Source organism: Hemicordylus capensis, chromosome 1, assembly GCF_027244095.1.
Source record: "Hemicordylus capensis ecotype Gifberg chromosome 1, rHemCap1.1.pri, whole genome shotgun sequence".
NCBI classification, from domain to species: domain Eukaryota; kingdom Metazoa; phylum Chordata; class Lepidosauria; order Squamata; family Cordylidae; genus Hemicordylus; species Hemicordylus capensis.
In genome coordinates this window covers 255,326,151-255,340,752 of record NC_069657.1, presented here as the reverse complement: position 1 = coordinate 255,340,752, position 14,602 = coordinate 255,326,151, and the positions used below count along the sequence as shown (strand labels likewise).

Genomic DNA, 14,602 nt, shown 5'->3' with positions numbered 1-14,602 from the left:
AATACGAGAGATTTCCCCCACAAAGAATTCATTAAACACATCACAGCAGGTAATCGATGGTTCCAGATTCTGATTCAAGGGAGAAGGGGCACATAGTTGCTCCAGACAGCAGTCTGGGTACATTTCGTAAGAAACAGTTATGAAGAACCATGGACTCCCACCCTTGCTCCATGATATAATAAATCATCCTCTTGAAATCAGAAAGTTTTATTCTTCAGTCAGCAAACGGACAACAGTGCTGCATTTCCATTGATGGAAATACTCAAGTTGGTGGACTCCAACCATTTCTGATGAAGTCTCACTTGAGGTCAAAGCAAATTCTTTCACCCAGTCCAAGAGCAGAGGCAAGACAGACATGCCCTGAATCTCCTTGCCAGATGGATAACACTCTGGAGCAGAGCGAGGCATGGGTGGAATAGAAAACTTTTTTTTTAAGCAGCCTTCATGCAACTTCCTTAAAATATTACTTCTCCTTTCCGATGAGTCTGTTACACCGCATGCTCAAAATGATGACTTCCCTCAGCAGCCCTATCTGTTGGTAAATCAAGCCCATGCCCAGCATGGCCAAATAAAAACCATCAAGAAAGGAAATGGGGGGTGGGAATGTGAATGCAACATTTTTGCTGAGAATGCACTCAGAATTCACCCATTGAAACACTTCTGCTTTGGCTGTTAGTGTATGAGAAGCCTCTTTTGGTTCCTCCTGTGCCTTATTCAGTTTCTCTTGTGGTTTGGGCACTTCCTGGGCTCCCTTTGAAATCTTTGCTACTCAAACATTCAGTTGATCTTACTGACTTAAAAATCACTTTGGCTCTTTAGGAGGGGCAGCAATTTTTCACTGCCCATTGTAGTAAAACTGGCCACGATCCAGTCCTCTGGATCCCCTCCCGCCAGGCCTCCCCTTTTCCTTTGATAACAAAAAAGCTGCATACAAGTCACACAAGGGAATGTTTTATTGTTATGACTAGTGATCTCCTCTAAGGAATAAAATAAGGGAGAAACCTTGTGCACATATGGCTCTGTGTGTGCAGACTGAAGTTGTTGCATGACAGCAATAGTCTTTTGTTGCTCAGCCCTGCCTTGTCTCCTCTCTCCTCCAGATCTCTCTCTCTCTCTCTTATACACACAGCAGCTGCAAATGATGGCTGACCAGATTAACCAAGGAGGTAGTTCTTCTTCCAGGTGAAGATCTCTGTGTTGATCTTAGAGTTGTAGCTAGGATGCAGGGTCTGGTTTTGGCTTCTTCCAGATGAAGATGGAGATGAAGATGGAGTGTAGAAAAGTCAAAACCCGACCCTGCATCCTAACCACAACTCTGAGACCAACAGAAACATCTCCATTCCATTCCATTCCTTCCTGAAAAACCTTCCCACATTTTCCATTGTATTCAGAATAAGGTATGTCCTCTTCCCTTTGAAGTCCTGTCCACAGGGAACACAATGTCTATATTAAACCTAAACCTGGCTAATATAAGGAGAATATCTGGGGGTGACCACTGTGTCTCCTTTTAGTCAGGTTTTAATTGTTCCTTTCTTCTTATTGTTACTTTACTTGTCATCCCAAGAATAGTAACAAAACCTCCTCCCAGGGATAACACACCATTCATTGCTCCTAGTTTTCACTTGATAGCTACTCTCTACACATATATGTTGGCACTTAGAAAGAAGGAGCCACTAGCAGAGTCATCCTGGAGTTATCAGTGGCAAAGTAAATAATACTACAGGAGGAGAGAGGGAGGGAGAGGGAGAGAAAGTGTGCTATGTGATATTTTGAGTGATGGTAGTCATGAAGAAGAACGGGACAGAAATAATATTAGTATACCTAATCCCACATTTATATCCACAGGCTTAGATTTTGATAGCTTTAAGCCTGATAGCTTGTATTTTTCATAGCTTGTATTTGTATGCTCATAAATACAAATATATATGTCAAAGGTTCTAAAGCATCACAGTGATTAAAGCGGTATGTTCCATCTCAATGAGCTATTCCCCTGATTGAGATCTAAGCTTTCGGTTTCACAAGCTCAGCTAAATGAGCTTAGCTTTCCAGTTTGGTCAAATAAGTATTTTCCCCCAAGATTTAGCCAGAATGGTCCACACATACCTTCTTCACGAGGTACCCCTCTCTTATTCGCCTAGGTTCTCTCTCAGGTTCTTGTGCCATTCTTACAGTGTTTTTTTCAGAGCCAGCAGAATTCAAACACATCTGAGAACCCAAGGCTTTGTGAACTGCTTTTATACAGTTGCTGTCACTTTCACAAGTTCCTCCGCTTGTTAATCACATCAAAGCATGCCCATTTCCATTTCCGGAAGAAGGAAATGCAAAAGCGTATGTGTACATTAAGATATATATATATATATATATATATAGAGAGAGAGAGAGAGAGAGAGAGAGAGAGAGAGAGAGAGAGAGTGTTTGTGGATACCGTACTTACCCAAATAGAAGAGAACCCTGAGTTTAAAACAATCCCCTTCAATAATATGGTTAAATACAGGTTATACTAAAAAGCCACCTAATGGCACAGCGGGGAAATTATTTGACTAGCAAGCCAGAGGTTGCAGGTTCAAATCCCTGCTGATATGTTTCCCAGACTATGGGAAATACCTATATCGGGCAGCAGCGATACAGGAAGATGCTGAAAGGCATCATCTCATACTGCGCGGGAGATGGCAATGGTAAACTCCTCCTGTATTCTACCAAAGACATCCACAGGGCTCTATGGTCGCCAGGAGTCCACATCGACTTGACAGCACACTTTACCTTTACAGGTTGTACTATTTACCCAATAGGAAGAGGACCCAGAATTTAAGATGACTCCCAAGTTCTAGCATCAAAGATACTGTGTGTGAGTGTATGAGTTTGTGGATTGTTTGTGGATACACCAAAATATGCTGGGTGAAGATTTTAATTAATTAATTAATTAATTAATTAATTAAATCAAATATCCTGCCACTTAAATTAGCTGAATGTACTATTTTTTACACCGGAATATGATGGGCAAAGCTTCAAAAACATTTTTTTTCTTTAGAAAAAATTCAGAATAGAATAATCATATCTTAAATGTTATTGTTCTCAACTTTCTTTTACACTCAAGTAATCAGATTTTAATTTTAAAATGACATCATGCTCAAGAGAAGCAGAAGATCTTTCTCAGATTAAAATGGGCTGTGATTCAAATTTACTATGTATGGGTCATTATTCAATAAAAGGAATAATGTTTGTAGTTGAAATCCTACAAATTCAAAACTGTTCTTTTTGTTCCCCTTTGCAAGCACATTAATAAAAACTTCTATTATATATATTTAATTTCTTGAACTTTCCTATAAATGTAATCTACACAAAATGACTTTCCCTGGTCAACAACAGGGTGTGTGTGTGTGTGTGTGTGTGTGTGTGTGTGTGTGTGTGTGTGTGTGTAAAAATTACCTTAAGCCCTTGGGACTAAGGTACATTTCTATTAATTTTAATGATTGCTCCAGAGCTCACAAAGAAGATTATCTTGTTAAAGTAATGGATGGTGTGTGTGGAGGTAGCATACGTTTTAAGAAGTGCCCTTGTGGAGTTGCAGCCCTCTGAAGGAGATTTGACCTAAGCAAGACTTGAAAGCATAGCTAAGGGGTCTTATTAATCAACCTCACAATTGTCTTGTTACAACAGGGTCATTTCACAGGTTTTTCTATGGCAGGTGTTCTCAAACTTGAGTGCCCAGATGTTGAACTACAACTCCCATCATCCCTAGACAATGAACGAAGCTGGGATGATGGGAGTTTTAGTCCAATGACATCTGGGTACTTGAGCTTGAGAACTCCTGGTCTATGTCAAGAAGTACTGGAGTAGACAGGAATGTTCAGATGATGCTTCATTCCCCCACCCCACTTTTTCATTCTGGTGGTAAGGATTTTGATGCCTGATTACCAATTCGAATAGTATGATGAGGGTCCTGTCCAGTGTCCCATATTTTGTACCTGGGAACATAGGAATGCCCCACCTACACCTTAGCTGTGTGATTTTTGTCACAGGCCAGATCTGTTGGACCCAAATCTTGGCTAGCACATTCACTAGGAGTCCATTGTAATATGAGACTCTGCAATTTCTGTCATAGGCCCCCTCTTGGATTGTGTCTTGTGACAACTCTCCTCTCTCATGACCACACTATTTTGTGACCGTCACATTTTAAAAGAAAATACTATTACTGCTTTAGAGCCTGAATTGCTACACCATTGTCTCATTTAAGCACAGGAGTGCCCATGCTACCTTTTTTAAAAAAAAGAAATTAACACCAGTAATGATTTCTTTCTTTAGCAGGATTTGTTTAATTTTCAAACAATGTCTTAATGTCTAGCATTTATATAGTCCTTTTAGCAATAGCAACAGCACTTACATTTATATACCGCTCTATAGCTGGAAGCTCTCTAAGCGGTTTACAATGATTTTTAGCATATTGCCCCCAACATTCTGGGTACTCATTTTACCGACCTCGGAAGGATGGAAGGCTGAGTCAACCTTGAGCCCCTGGTCAGGATCCCGACCTTCTGGTTACAGGGCGGCAGTTTTACCACTGCACCACCAGGGGCTCTCTTTAGAGGGCTCAAAGCACTTCATATACATTATTTTGTGGTGACCTTTACAGTAACCCTGTAAAGTAAATCAGCATTATGAACCCTGTATTTGACATAGGGGTTGCTAGAGCTGAGAGAAAGGGGGCTACCTGAAACTGCCTAGTGAGTTGAGGGCAGAGACTTTATTCAGATTAGGTACTTCCTGACTTGCGGTTCAGAAGATTCACATACACATACTGAAACTGATATCTAACCTATAAAAAGAGAGAGAGCACACACAGCTTGTCTCTTACCACACTCTGAAGAGGCTACCCCCTTCTATTATGTGGGGAGAAGATATAGCTGTTGCTGTTTCCCTTGGCAGCAGTACAAGCAGTACAGGTGAAACTCGGAAAATTAGAATATCGTGCAAAAGTCCATTAATTTCAGTAATGCAAATTAAAAGGTGAAACTGATATATGAGACAGACGCATTACATGCAAAGCGAGATAAGTCAAGCCTTAATTTGTTATAATTGTGATGATCATGGCGTACAGCTCATGAAAACCCCAAATCCACAATCCCAGAAAATTAGAATATTACATGGAACCAAGAAGACAAGGATTGAAGAATAGAACAATATCGGACCTCTGAAAAGTATAAGCATGCATATGTATTCAGTACTTGGTTTGGGCCCCTTTTGCAGCAATTACTGCCTCAATGCGGCGTGGCATGGATGCTATCAGCCTGTGGCACTGATGAGGTGTTATGGAAGACCAGGATGCTTCATTAGCGGCCTTCAGCTCTTCTGCATTGTTTGTTCTCATGTCTCTCATCCTTCTCTTGGCAATGCCCCATAGATTCTCTATGGGGTCAGGTCAGGCGAGTTTGCTGGCCAATCAAGCACAGTACACTGTATACTTTTCAGAGGTCCTAGCGAGTGCTCCCTTAACTTGGCTGCTGGGATTATGTGCTTGCAGCCCGAGTGCACACAGAGACAGATGCCTAGAGTGCCTGTCTCATGGGGGTATCACCCAATGCATTGTGCATGTTATGTGGTACATTATGGGATACCTGGAGGCTGGGACGCAGCATCCCAGCCTCCAGAGATCCGCGCTGCTTTAAGCAACATGGGTTGTGTGGGCATGCAGTAGCATGCCTGAAGAGTAGGCACACCATTATCTGGGGGGAAGGTATGTTTTTTTTACTGCAGCTGCTCATATGACTGAATAGGCAAGCTGCTTTTCAGCTGTACACCAGCTTGTCTACTCAGCCATGGAAATCAAGTTTGTAGAAGAAACACCTCCAGTTGTGCATAATGTTCTCCTTTCAGGGTGTCCACAGCCTTGTGGGAGTGTAGCTGGAAACTTTGCAGACATGAGTTGTACATGGTACGGGCCAGGATTCAAAACTTGTGGGGGTGGGGGGTAGAATGATTACTATATGTTTGCTTGCTATGAGGTCCCTTTGGTCCAAGCCTCTGATAAAGAGGCTTGGATAAAGAAAGACAGCCACATGTCTACTACATACTTAGAGATGGACTCACAATTGACTTCCACAGCTTCCTATTGGCCTGTTTTTCAGTTCATGCAAATAGGGTAGGGAATGTCTTATGTGTAAGGTTAGGTTCTCCAACCCAGAAGAGGAAGCTCCTTTTTGTGGATGATAGTAGCTGCTGATGGCTTCATTGATGAGGCAACATCCCCTTCCCCACCATGATGTGTGTTCATATGGTGAACTTCACTTATTACAGCATTATTACAACCCTTGACCAAAAAGTGTATTTCTCTCAGCAATTCCAAAGACAGCTTTTTCTCACAGATTTCACATTTACAACCAGCTGCGTCACAGAAATACATCCAGGTGGATGGCCGTAGTGCTCCTTAGAGCCCAATATGAATACAACCAATATTTTATACTGCTTTTCAACCAAAGTTTCCAAAGCAGTTTACAAAGATATAAATAAATAAAATAGCTCCCTGTCCCCAAAGGGCTCACATAAGAAACATAAGGGGTGGGGGAGAAGTAACGTAAGATATACACCCACAACAGCCACTGGAGGGATGCTGTGCTGGGGAGAGATAGGGCCAGTAGCTCCCCCCCTGCTAAATAAAGAGAATCACCACTTTTAAAAGGTGCCTCTTTGCTCTTTTCGCTGTGGAGCAAATTTAATCCTGCCACTTAAATTACCTGAATGCACCATTTTTTATACTGAAATAAGCTTGGGTACACACACACACACACACACACACACACACACACACACACACATATAGGAGGGGGGGGTTAAAGCAGAAATTCTGAAATAATCATAGTCACTTCTCTCTCAGCCTAACCTACTTCACAGAGTTGTTGTAAAGAGAAACCTAAGTATGTAGTACACTGCTCTGGGCTCCTTGGAGGAAGAGCGGGATATAAAATGTAAAATAATAAAACAACAACAATAATAATTTTGAAAAGTGTGCACAGAGTGCAGGGAAATGTAGCTCCTCCCAGTGCTCTTCCCATAAAGAACTTATATACTGCTACTACAGCTACTACCACAATGATGACTATTATTCATATATTATAAATATTATTCATATACTACTATGAATATTTACATACTGCTTTTCAACCAAAAAGTTCTCAAAGCAATTTACATAGAAAAATATCAATTGGTCCAGGGAGTGTGGCCACCATTTAGCATGGGAAGATGAACATCCCCCAGCTGCCACAGCCCTGAGCACTTCTGGGGACCCCCAGGGGCTCCCCCCACTCCCCCCTCCAGCTTTGGAGGGCTTCTGGAGTCACTCATCTGCCCCGCACCGTGCATGCTGCACTGGGCTTCATTCAAATGCCACTGGAGTTTAGTCAGGCAGAGAAAGAACATACCCCTCCCGACAGCAACAGCGTGCTAACAAGGCACCATGCACAGCAGGCAGACAGGCATCTCACCCGTTTTGCTGAAGGTGACCACGCCCTCCTTGTGTATGGTATCATATGCAGTGGGTGTGGCCAGCACATGCAAATTACCACAGGCGCATGGGGCCATTGGTCAAGCTTGTCCCATGGCCGCTGTCACTCCTGAGTTGATTCCTTGTCCCCAAAAGACTCACTATTTGAAATAAACATAAGGTAGGGTAAACCCCTCCTGTCTTCTACCAAAGACAACCACAGGGCTCTGTGGTTGCCAGGAGTCAATACCGACTCGACCGCACACTTTACCTTTACTTTTAGACCCCAGCAACAGCCACTGGAGAGATCTTTAAGATTAAGAGAGAGGTTCTGTCTCTCTTAAAAGGCCTCCCATCACTGAAAAAAGCACAGGACAGTGTGGAGGTCAGCATAGTGGGGAACAGGTCTTGTAGTGAATGATTTTTTTGCCCAAGTGGTCCCTGCTTGAAAAATAGTGAAGATCACTGCATTAGGTGGAACCAAATGCTGCTGGGTTTATGTTCTCAGGACCAGGTGTTCAGGGCTGGCCTATCAGTGAGTTGCAGTGTGGTGGCAGCTCCAGGTGGTTGACCGGATGTGGTGGAGGCAAAACCCAGAAGCCACCACCTGACTGTGCCTCCCATCAGCCTGCCTGCCTTGCTGCCACAAAACCTCTTGTCCTAACTGACTTTTGATGGTGGTGCCTTTTTCACCACTGCCGCTGCAAAGTAAGAAGGAGGGGAATTGAATATTGAGGAGAAAGGCCTTGGTGGGGAGATAGGAAAGAGAAGAGGAGCTTTGTGTTGGGGAGGTGAGGGGAAAGGTCCAGATTGCAAGGGTGGGTGGGTGGGTGGGTGAGTGGGTAGAAGGGGAGGAAGAGAATGGTCCATGTGGGTGAGTGAGTGAAATTACTCTCTATGTGGGGCTCTTTACATGCCATGAATATGAGGATGGGGGCAGGAGCTCAGCAAGCCACCTCAGGCACCAGTGGGGCTTGGACCAGGCCTGGGTATTATTGAGGCCCAAACTGTCGCTTAAGGACCATGCTTTTGCCTTCTAGGAAGTCATACTTGCGTCCAAAGATGGGCCAAGAACATGTGATTGGAAATCTCTGGATTCTCCTTCATAACCTTAGATGATTCACATATGTTGAAAGATTTGCATTCCTATTCTATGAATATGAGCAGCTGAGATGACTCAATGGATTATACTGACGTAGCAGCAGCGGCGTCTGATATGAGGCATGTCCTTCCTGTTCAACTTCCTGTCAGATGAATCGTGAATTTTTCTTTTCGTATTCTGAACCTGTTTCACCCCCTGTGCATTGTGACCAGACTGTATCTGATAATGGTGGCTGTTTATCCATGCATGACCCTTGACCCATATTGTTCTTGCTCTGTTACAATATCCGAAGACAGCTTGCGACAGTGGTGCAGTGCCAGGTAGTCTGTCAGAGTGAACACCACACCCATGCCCTACGCTTTCATGTCCTAGCAACTCATAGATCTGGGATCTTTGCTGCATTGCAGTTCAAGGCCTTATTTTGCTTGAGCACAACTGCTGGTGTGTGTGTGTGTGTGTGTGTGTGTGTGTGTGTGTGTGTGTGTGTGTTGCATTGTCAGGAGAGGTAGATGTAGCTGGTACTTAGTACATCAGGACAGTGCTGCCTGCATGAACTTTTAACTGCTTCATTGCAGGACCTGGCATAAATCATACACCTAATGCAGTCAGTAGCAGAGCCAGAAGATTCTATTTGGCATCAACAGCCCAGATCAAGTGTGCTTGGTCAAGAGAGTGGAGAAGAACACATCAAAAGCTCCCCCCGCCCCCAATTATTATATCGAGGGAAACCAATCATTATCCACCAATTCCGTTGATCCTAATAGAAACTATTACTCTTTCAGTCATTAAACATAGCTCTTGTTACCTCAAACGGGGAGCAGAAGACTCCCAAAGGTATGTGCCCAGCTGGCAAATGTAACAGCAAGTACCATTCACAGCAGAGCTCACAGCCTGCAGCATGAATTTCACAGAGGGCTATTTTTGGAGAGGATGCGATTTTTCAGCTTCATTCTCACTAATGCAAACCCCTGCAAACCCCAGAAATCAAAGCAGTGTGCAGACTTCCCAACCTTACTGATTACAAACAAATGCACACAACAAAAATGTTTACCAGTTTTTGACCTGTTTTCAGTGACTCTCGCATGCAGATTTGGCTGGGGAAAGCAGGAAGCTGGGAGTGGGGGCGGCAGGGGAGGGGGAGAATATGCCACAGGGCCAAGCCGAAGAGCTGTGTTTATGTACGGTCTGCATTACCACACATTGGGCTGCACAACCAGGCACTACGTAACAGAGCTTCTGGGTTTTGCTTTGAGGCAAATGTGGTGGGTTCTGTTTCCTGCCTTGAAGGACGGTGTGCTGTGTTCAGAGACCTTGAGTAGAACCCATATTCAGACTATGAGGGTGCAGATTGGCAAGGCGGGTTAGAGTTACAGCACAGATCACTCCAAAGGAGCAAGGGTCAAACAGCCACAGAGTAAACTGGGGATGGGGAACAGCAGACATCTCTGACACTTAATTGTAGAAGACACAGACACAGACACAGACACAGACACACCCTTTCAAAACCATCTTTAAGTAGCAAGGTGCTCAAAGAGATTAGACCAGGGATTCTCAACGTTGGGTCCCCAGACGTTATTGGACTTCAACTCCCATAATTCCCAGCCCCAGTGGTCTTTGGATGGGGATTATGGGAGTTGAAGTCCAAAAACATCTGGGGACCCAACGTTGAGAATCCCTGGATTAGACCTTCAAACTCTGAATGGCAAATTTACTTCAGTAAAGCATGATGATGAGGTCCATTAAATGTGACTCAGCACTGATAGAACATGACCTGCATTTAATTAACTAGAAGGAAAACAGAAGTCTTGTGGGTACAAGATAATGCTCTCAACCCTGGGGCAGATTCCCTGTTGAAGAAGTTAACGGAATGGCAGAGAGTGCTAGGGCAAGAATTGCTGCCTTCCTTGGTCTGCAACCAGCTGTCCATTCAAATGGAATAACTATAAAAGGCAGGCACTGAACTAAACTCATTATAGATCTGACCCATCAGTTAGGAAGGAAGCCAATTCAAGATCGATACTTTCAGCTTCACACAATTTACCAAGGCATGATATGCCCCACTCTAGTGAGAGTTTTAATTGACTGCTGGTGCAGTCCAGAGTTCAAGCTCCCTCCCATCTGTTGCTTCATGCCCATGTAAAGATGGAGTCATACAGCCATGTTTTCCATGTGACTGTAATTCACTTTGAACATCCAGGACATTTTGACTCTCTGCCCTTTTCCTGGATGGGGCTGCCTTTTAAACCCGAGCCAGGGTATCGCTGCCCTGCCATAAGTTATCTTTGCTGCTATCTAATGGGGTTGCATGGTTTATGGCACCACTGTGACTGCATGTGCTTGTGAACATAGTTCTTTACTGATTCGTTTTCAGAGAGCAAAACAGTACCTGTCTTGCCATCCCGTCCCCTTTCTCTTCTGATTGCCAGAAGGGGGGAATAAGGGACACAGTGGAAAGAGGGCATCCCTGCATGCTACTTTCCCTTTTAACTGGCTTAGAAGCTTGGGATGGGATGTGGCGGCATCCGTGTTACTGGGCAACAGCTTCAGTAGTTCAGAGACAGGGAGCTGGGTAAATTCTCGGAGAGGTGGCCATTGAGAGCCGCCCATGCCTGGGTGGGACTGGGCTGTTTCTATTATTTCAGTTCCAGAAACAGCATGAAACTGTGGTTATGGCAGCATCTGCCTTTGGACGTAATGCTGCCGCCTCCAAACCTCAGGTTGGGGCGATGAAACTCACAACAAACCAAAGATTAAAACTGGAGTTTGGCAAGGGAAACCACAGGTCGCTTTGGGTGCAAAACCACGGTTTCATGCATTTGGACATACAGGAATTCCAACCTCTGCCCCATTTAACTGCAGTTTGGTGTTACATGTGAATGGGACCATTGTCTACACTGACTGACAGTGGCTCTCCAAGGGTCCGGGCAGGATAATTTCCCAGCCCCTCTTGGGAATGGCAGGGATTGATCCTGGGACCTGCTGCACACAAAGCAGATGCTCTACGATTGAGTTATAGCCCCACCCACAAACTGTCTATCCCCTTTTTCTGTGTAAACTCCTTTGAAGACTTTTTGGTTGAAACATGGTAGATAAATACTAATAATATTCAACCATGCCATCCACAGCCTCAGAAACAATTCTGACATCATAATTAAAGAGGCTGACAAAGAAGGAATGGTTGTCACCAATGAGTAAGCTGGACTGCATACATGAGGCTGAGTGTCTGTCAGGCTAGCCAGATGATGCGCAACAGAGGCAGAAGCAGAACAGCAAAATCTAACAGGAATAAATTCTCCAAACCAGGTCCAGTCCAAGTCAATCCAATAAATCCAACAGAGTCCAAAGCGAAATCCACAGACAAGGTCAACACAGTCCAGGGTCCAAACACGGTCAAGGTAATACACAAACACAGCCAATTAGCTCACAGGAATCTGTTGTTGCCATCAGCAGGGTAGCTGTGTTACAGGTGTCTTAAATAGGCTGACCCTCGGTGCTGTTAATTAAGAGTTGTTGAGTCAGAAGCTTTGCCTGTTGTTCTACGCATGTGGCTCCTTAACTCTTGCTGTCTCTTGGACTGGCGCCTCTCCACAGCTGAGACCGGAAGTGCCTCCTCCACAAGAGCTGCCTCACCTGGCTCTAACTCATCTTCAACTCCTTGTGCATCGGACCCACTCTCCTTTGCAACTTCTGGTCCTTGCCCACCCTCCACTGCTGTCAGCTCTGTCTCCACCTCCAACTCCTCCTCGGAATCTTCCAGCATGCCCATGACACCGAGAGCAAACTTCAAGACCACATACAGCATCTTCAGTGCCACCATCAACCTGAGTCTAAATCATTCCATGGAGCAGGGTCACTTTCTGGATACTACCATGCAACAACACATGGTAGATAATACAGGTGTGGCACCCTATACCAGATACCCACTCATTCTTACACATACCTATACACTTCCAGCTTTTACACAGAACACACCACATGATCCATTATCTACCAGCAGTCCCTTCATAGAACCACATTTGTTACAGCACAACAACCAGAGATTCACACTTGAATGATTTACCATAGGCATTCCTAAAACTACAGTAGTAGTTACCCAACAAAGTGAAAGAACAAATTGACAGGACTAGACTGGTACCTCGGAACAACCTTCAGGACATACTACAGGACAGACCTAGTAAATGATAGAATACAGTTGCTTGTCAACTACAGCTCCCAGCTAAAACCATTCAGTTGTATCACCTATAGCTCCCATCCTGAACAATGACACTTCTCTTTCACTGGCCTTGGCCCGCAAGCAAGGCCTGTCCTAATCTTAAAAGGCTACTCACCAGCAGCAACAGACTATATAACAGAGACACAGACACAGAAACCAGACTGTGCTGCAACCCCCAATGCCAACTCTGTCCCTATATCAACTCAGATAACACCATGATAGGACCCAATAATGCCAGCTACAGTATCAGGGGCTCATCACTTGTTTATCCTCCAGAGTGATCCATGCTATTATCTGCCAACAGTGTCCTTCCACTTTCTACATAAAGCAAACAGGTTAGTCTCTATGCAAAAAGGGAGGGGGGAAGGGACACCAACAACATGAAAAAGCAACATGCAAACACCTGTGGGAGAATATTTTAATCTGTAAGGACATTCTTCAGCAGACCTTATCATGATAAATTCTTCAACAGATTTTTTTTTTTAGGGAAGATTAGAGCATGAATCATCTGAATTAGAATTTATAATGAGACTTGACATCATCATGGCAGGCCTCAGTCTAGAAAAAGGGGTTTTTTAAAACCACACAACAGCGTTCATTAACTTAACACTGTGAGGCACCTGCTATCACCAATTGTGAACTGTCACACTTATCTTGTATTCTTTAACCTTGTCATGAGACTAAGCCTTTCTCATTATATTCCATTGTTTTAATGTGTGTGTGTGTGATTCTGCCTAAGGATTTCACTTCATTCATCTGATGAAGTGGACTCCAATCCATGAAAGCTTGTGCTACAATAAATGAGTTAGTCTTTAGGGTGTCACAAAACTCTTCCTTATTAAGCAAACGTTATACATATATACTCATTTTCCAAGTTATTTTCTTATTTTTGTCATTCAAATTAAACAAAAAAGATTGACCAGTGTCTCACAAAAGAAACAGAAAGTGAAATCAGCTCAAAGTCACAAGATTTGGCTCTGCAGGAATTCAAATATGACTTGTTGAAGCAATGCACTCTTAGGGTAGGCTACTGCAGTGCAAACCAGCTCCTTTCTTAGTAACTGTCCACAACTATGGTGCTGAAACAACTGAAGGGCAATGTTCCATCCCATGGCAATGATTTACACCAGCAAGGGCATGCTTAGGGCTTGGTTAAACATTACACACTGGAAAGGATGCCATCATTTTCTAACCCTTGTCCCCTTCCCACATGCCTATTAACTGTGCCAAGTACGATTGCTGTGGTTGCCTCCCTTACAGCTTGCATCTCTTTGCTCCCTATGCTTGTGGCTCTTCGTGTATCTTTTATACATTACCATATCAGCTTTCCTTGTTAACCATGGCTAACTTCATGAGGAGCCTGTTCATCAAGCCAGTATGACATAGCAACATTCCACCAGCAACTGTGCAAGTGTTATTTGGACTGCTAATCACATAACAATCGACTCTTAGCACAGCATTTGCCTAAATGATTAGGGTAATTCTGGCATGGTAAAAGGGCCCATTCCCCTATTCTTTACATTTAAGTGTCTGTCTTAATGACAGAATACTGGCAAATAAAATGAATGCACCCAAAATATATGAATGTTGTCTCCCAACCACCACCACCACCAGCAAATGATATGAAGTTGTATAATTCAGCTCCTCGTGATTAACAGAGATATGCTCCCTGCTGAAATAAGAGCATCTCCTTCTTTGATTGTTTTCAGGAAGAACCTCAAGTCTCTCCTGTTTTCATGGGCTTTTAATTAGAATTAATTTTAATAATTTTTAAAACTTGTTTTAATAACTATTTTATTCTATTGTTTTTATT

At 43.6% G+C, this 14,602-nt stretch overlaps 1 protein-coding gene across 8 annotated transcripts in view; it reads right to left on the bottom strand.

The window, feature by feature from the left end:
• PLEK (pleckstrin) overlaps positions 1–14,602 on the bottom strand; it is a 217,683-nt gene that overhangs the window by 36,158 nt on the left and 166,923 nt on the right. Inside the window, exon 1 of one of the 8 annotated variants that reach the window (XM_053284485.1) lies at positions 2,104–2,195. The exons of the other annotated variants lie outside the window; for them this stretch is intronic. Coding sequence (XP_053140460.1) covers positions 2,104–2,163 — 60 coding nt within the window. The 5' untranslated portion in view covers positions 2,164–2,195. Of the gene's footprint in view, positions 1–2,103; positions 2,196–14,602 lie in introns of those variants that run through there. 8 annotated transcript variants of the gene reach the window in all.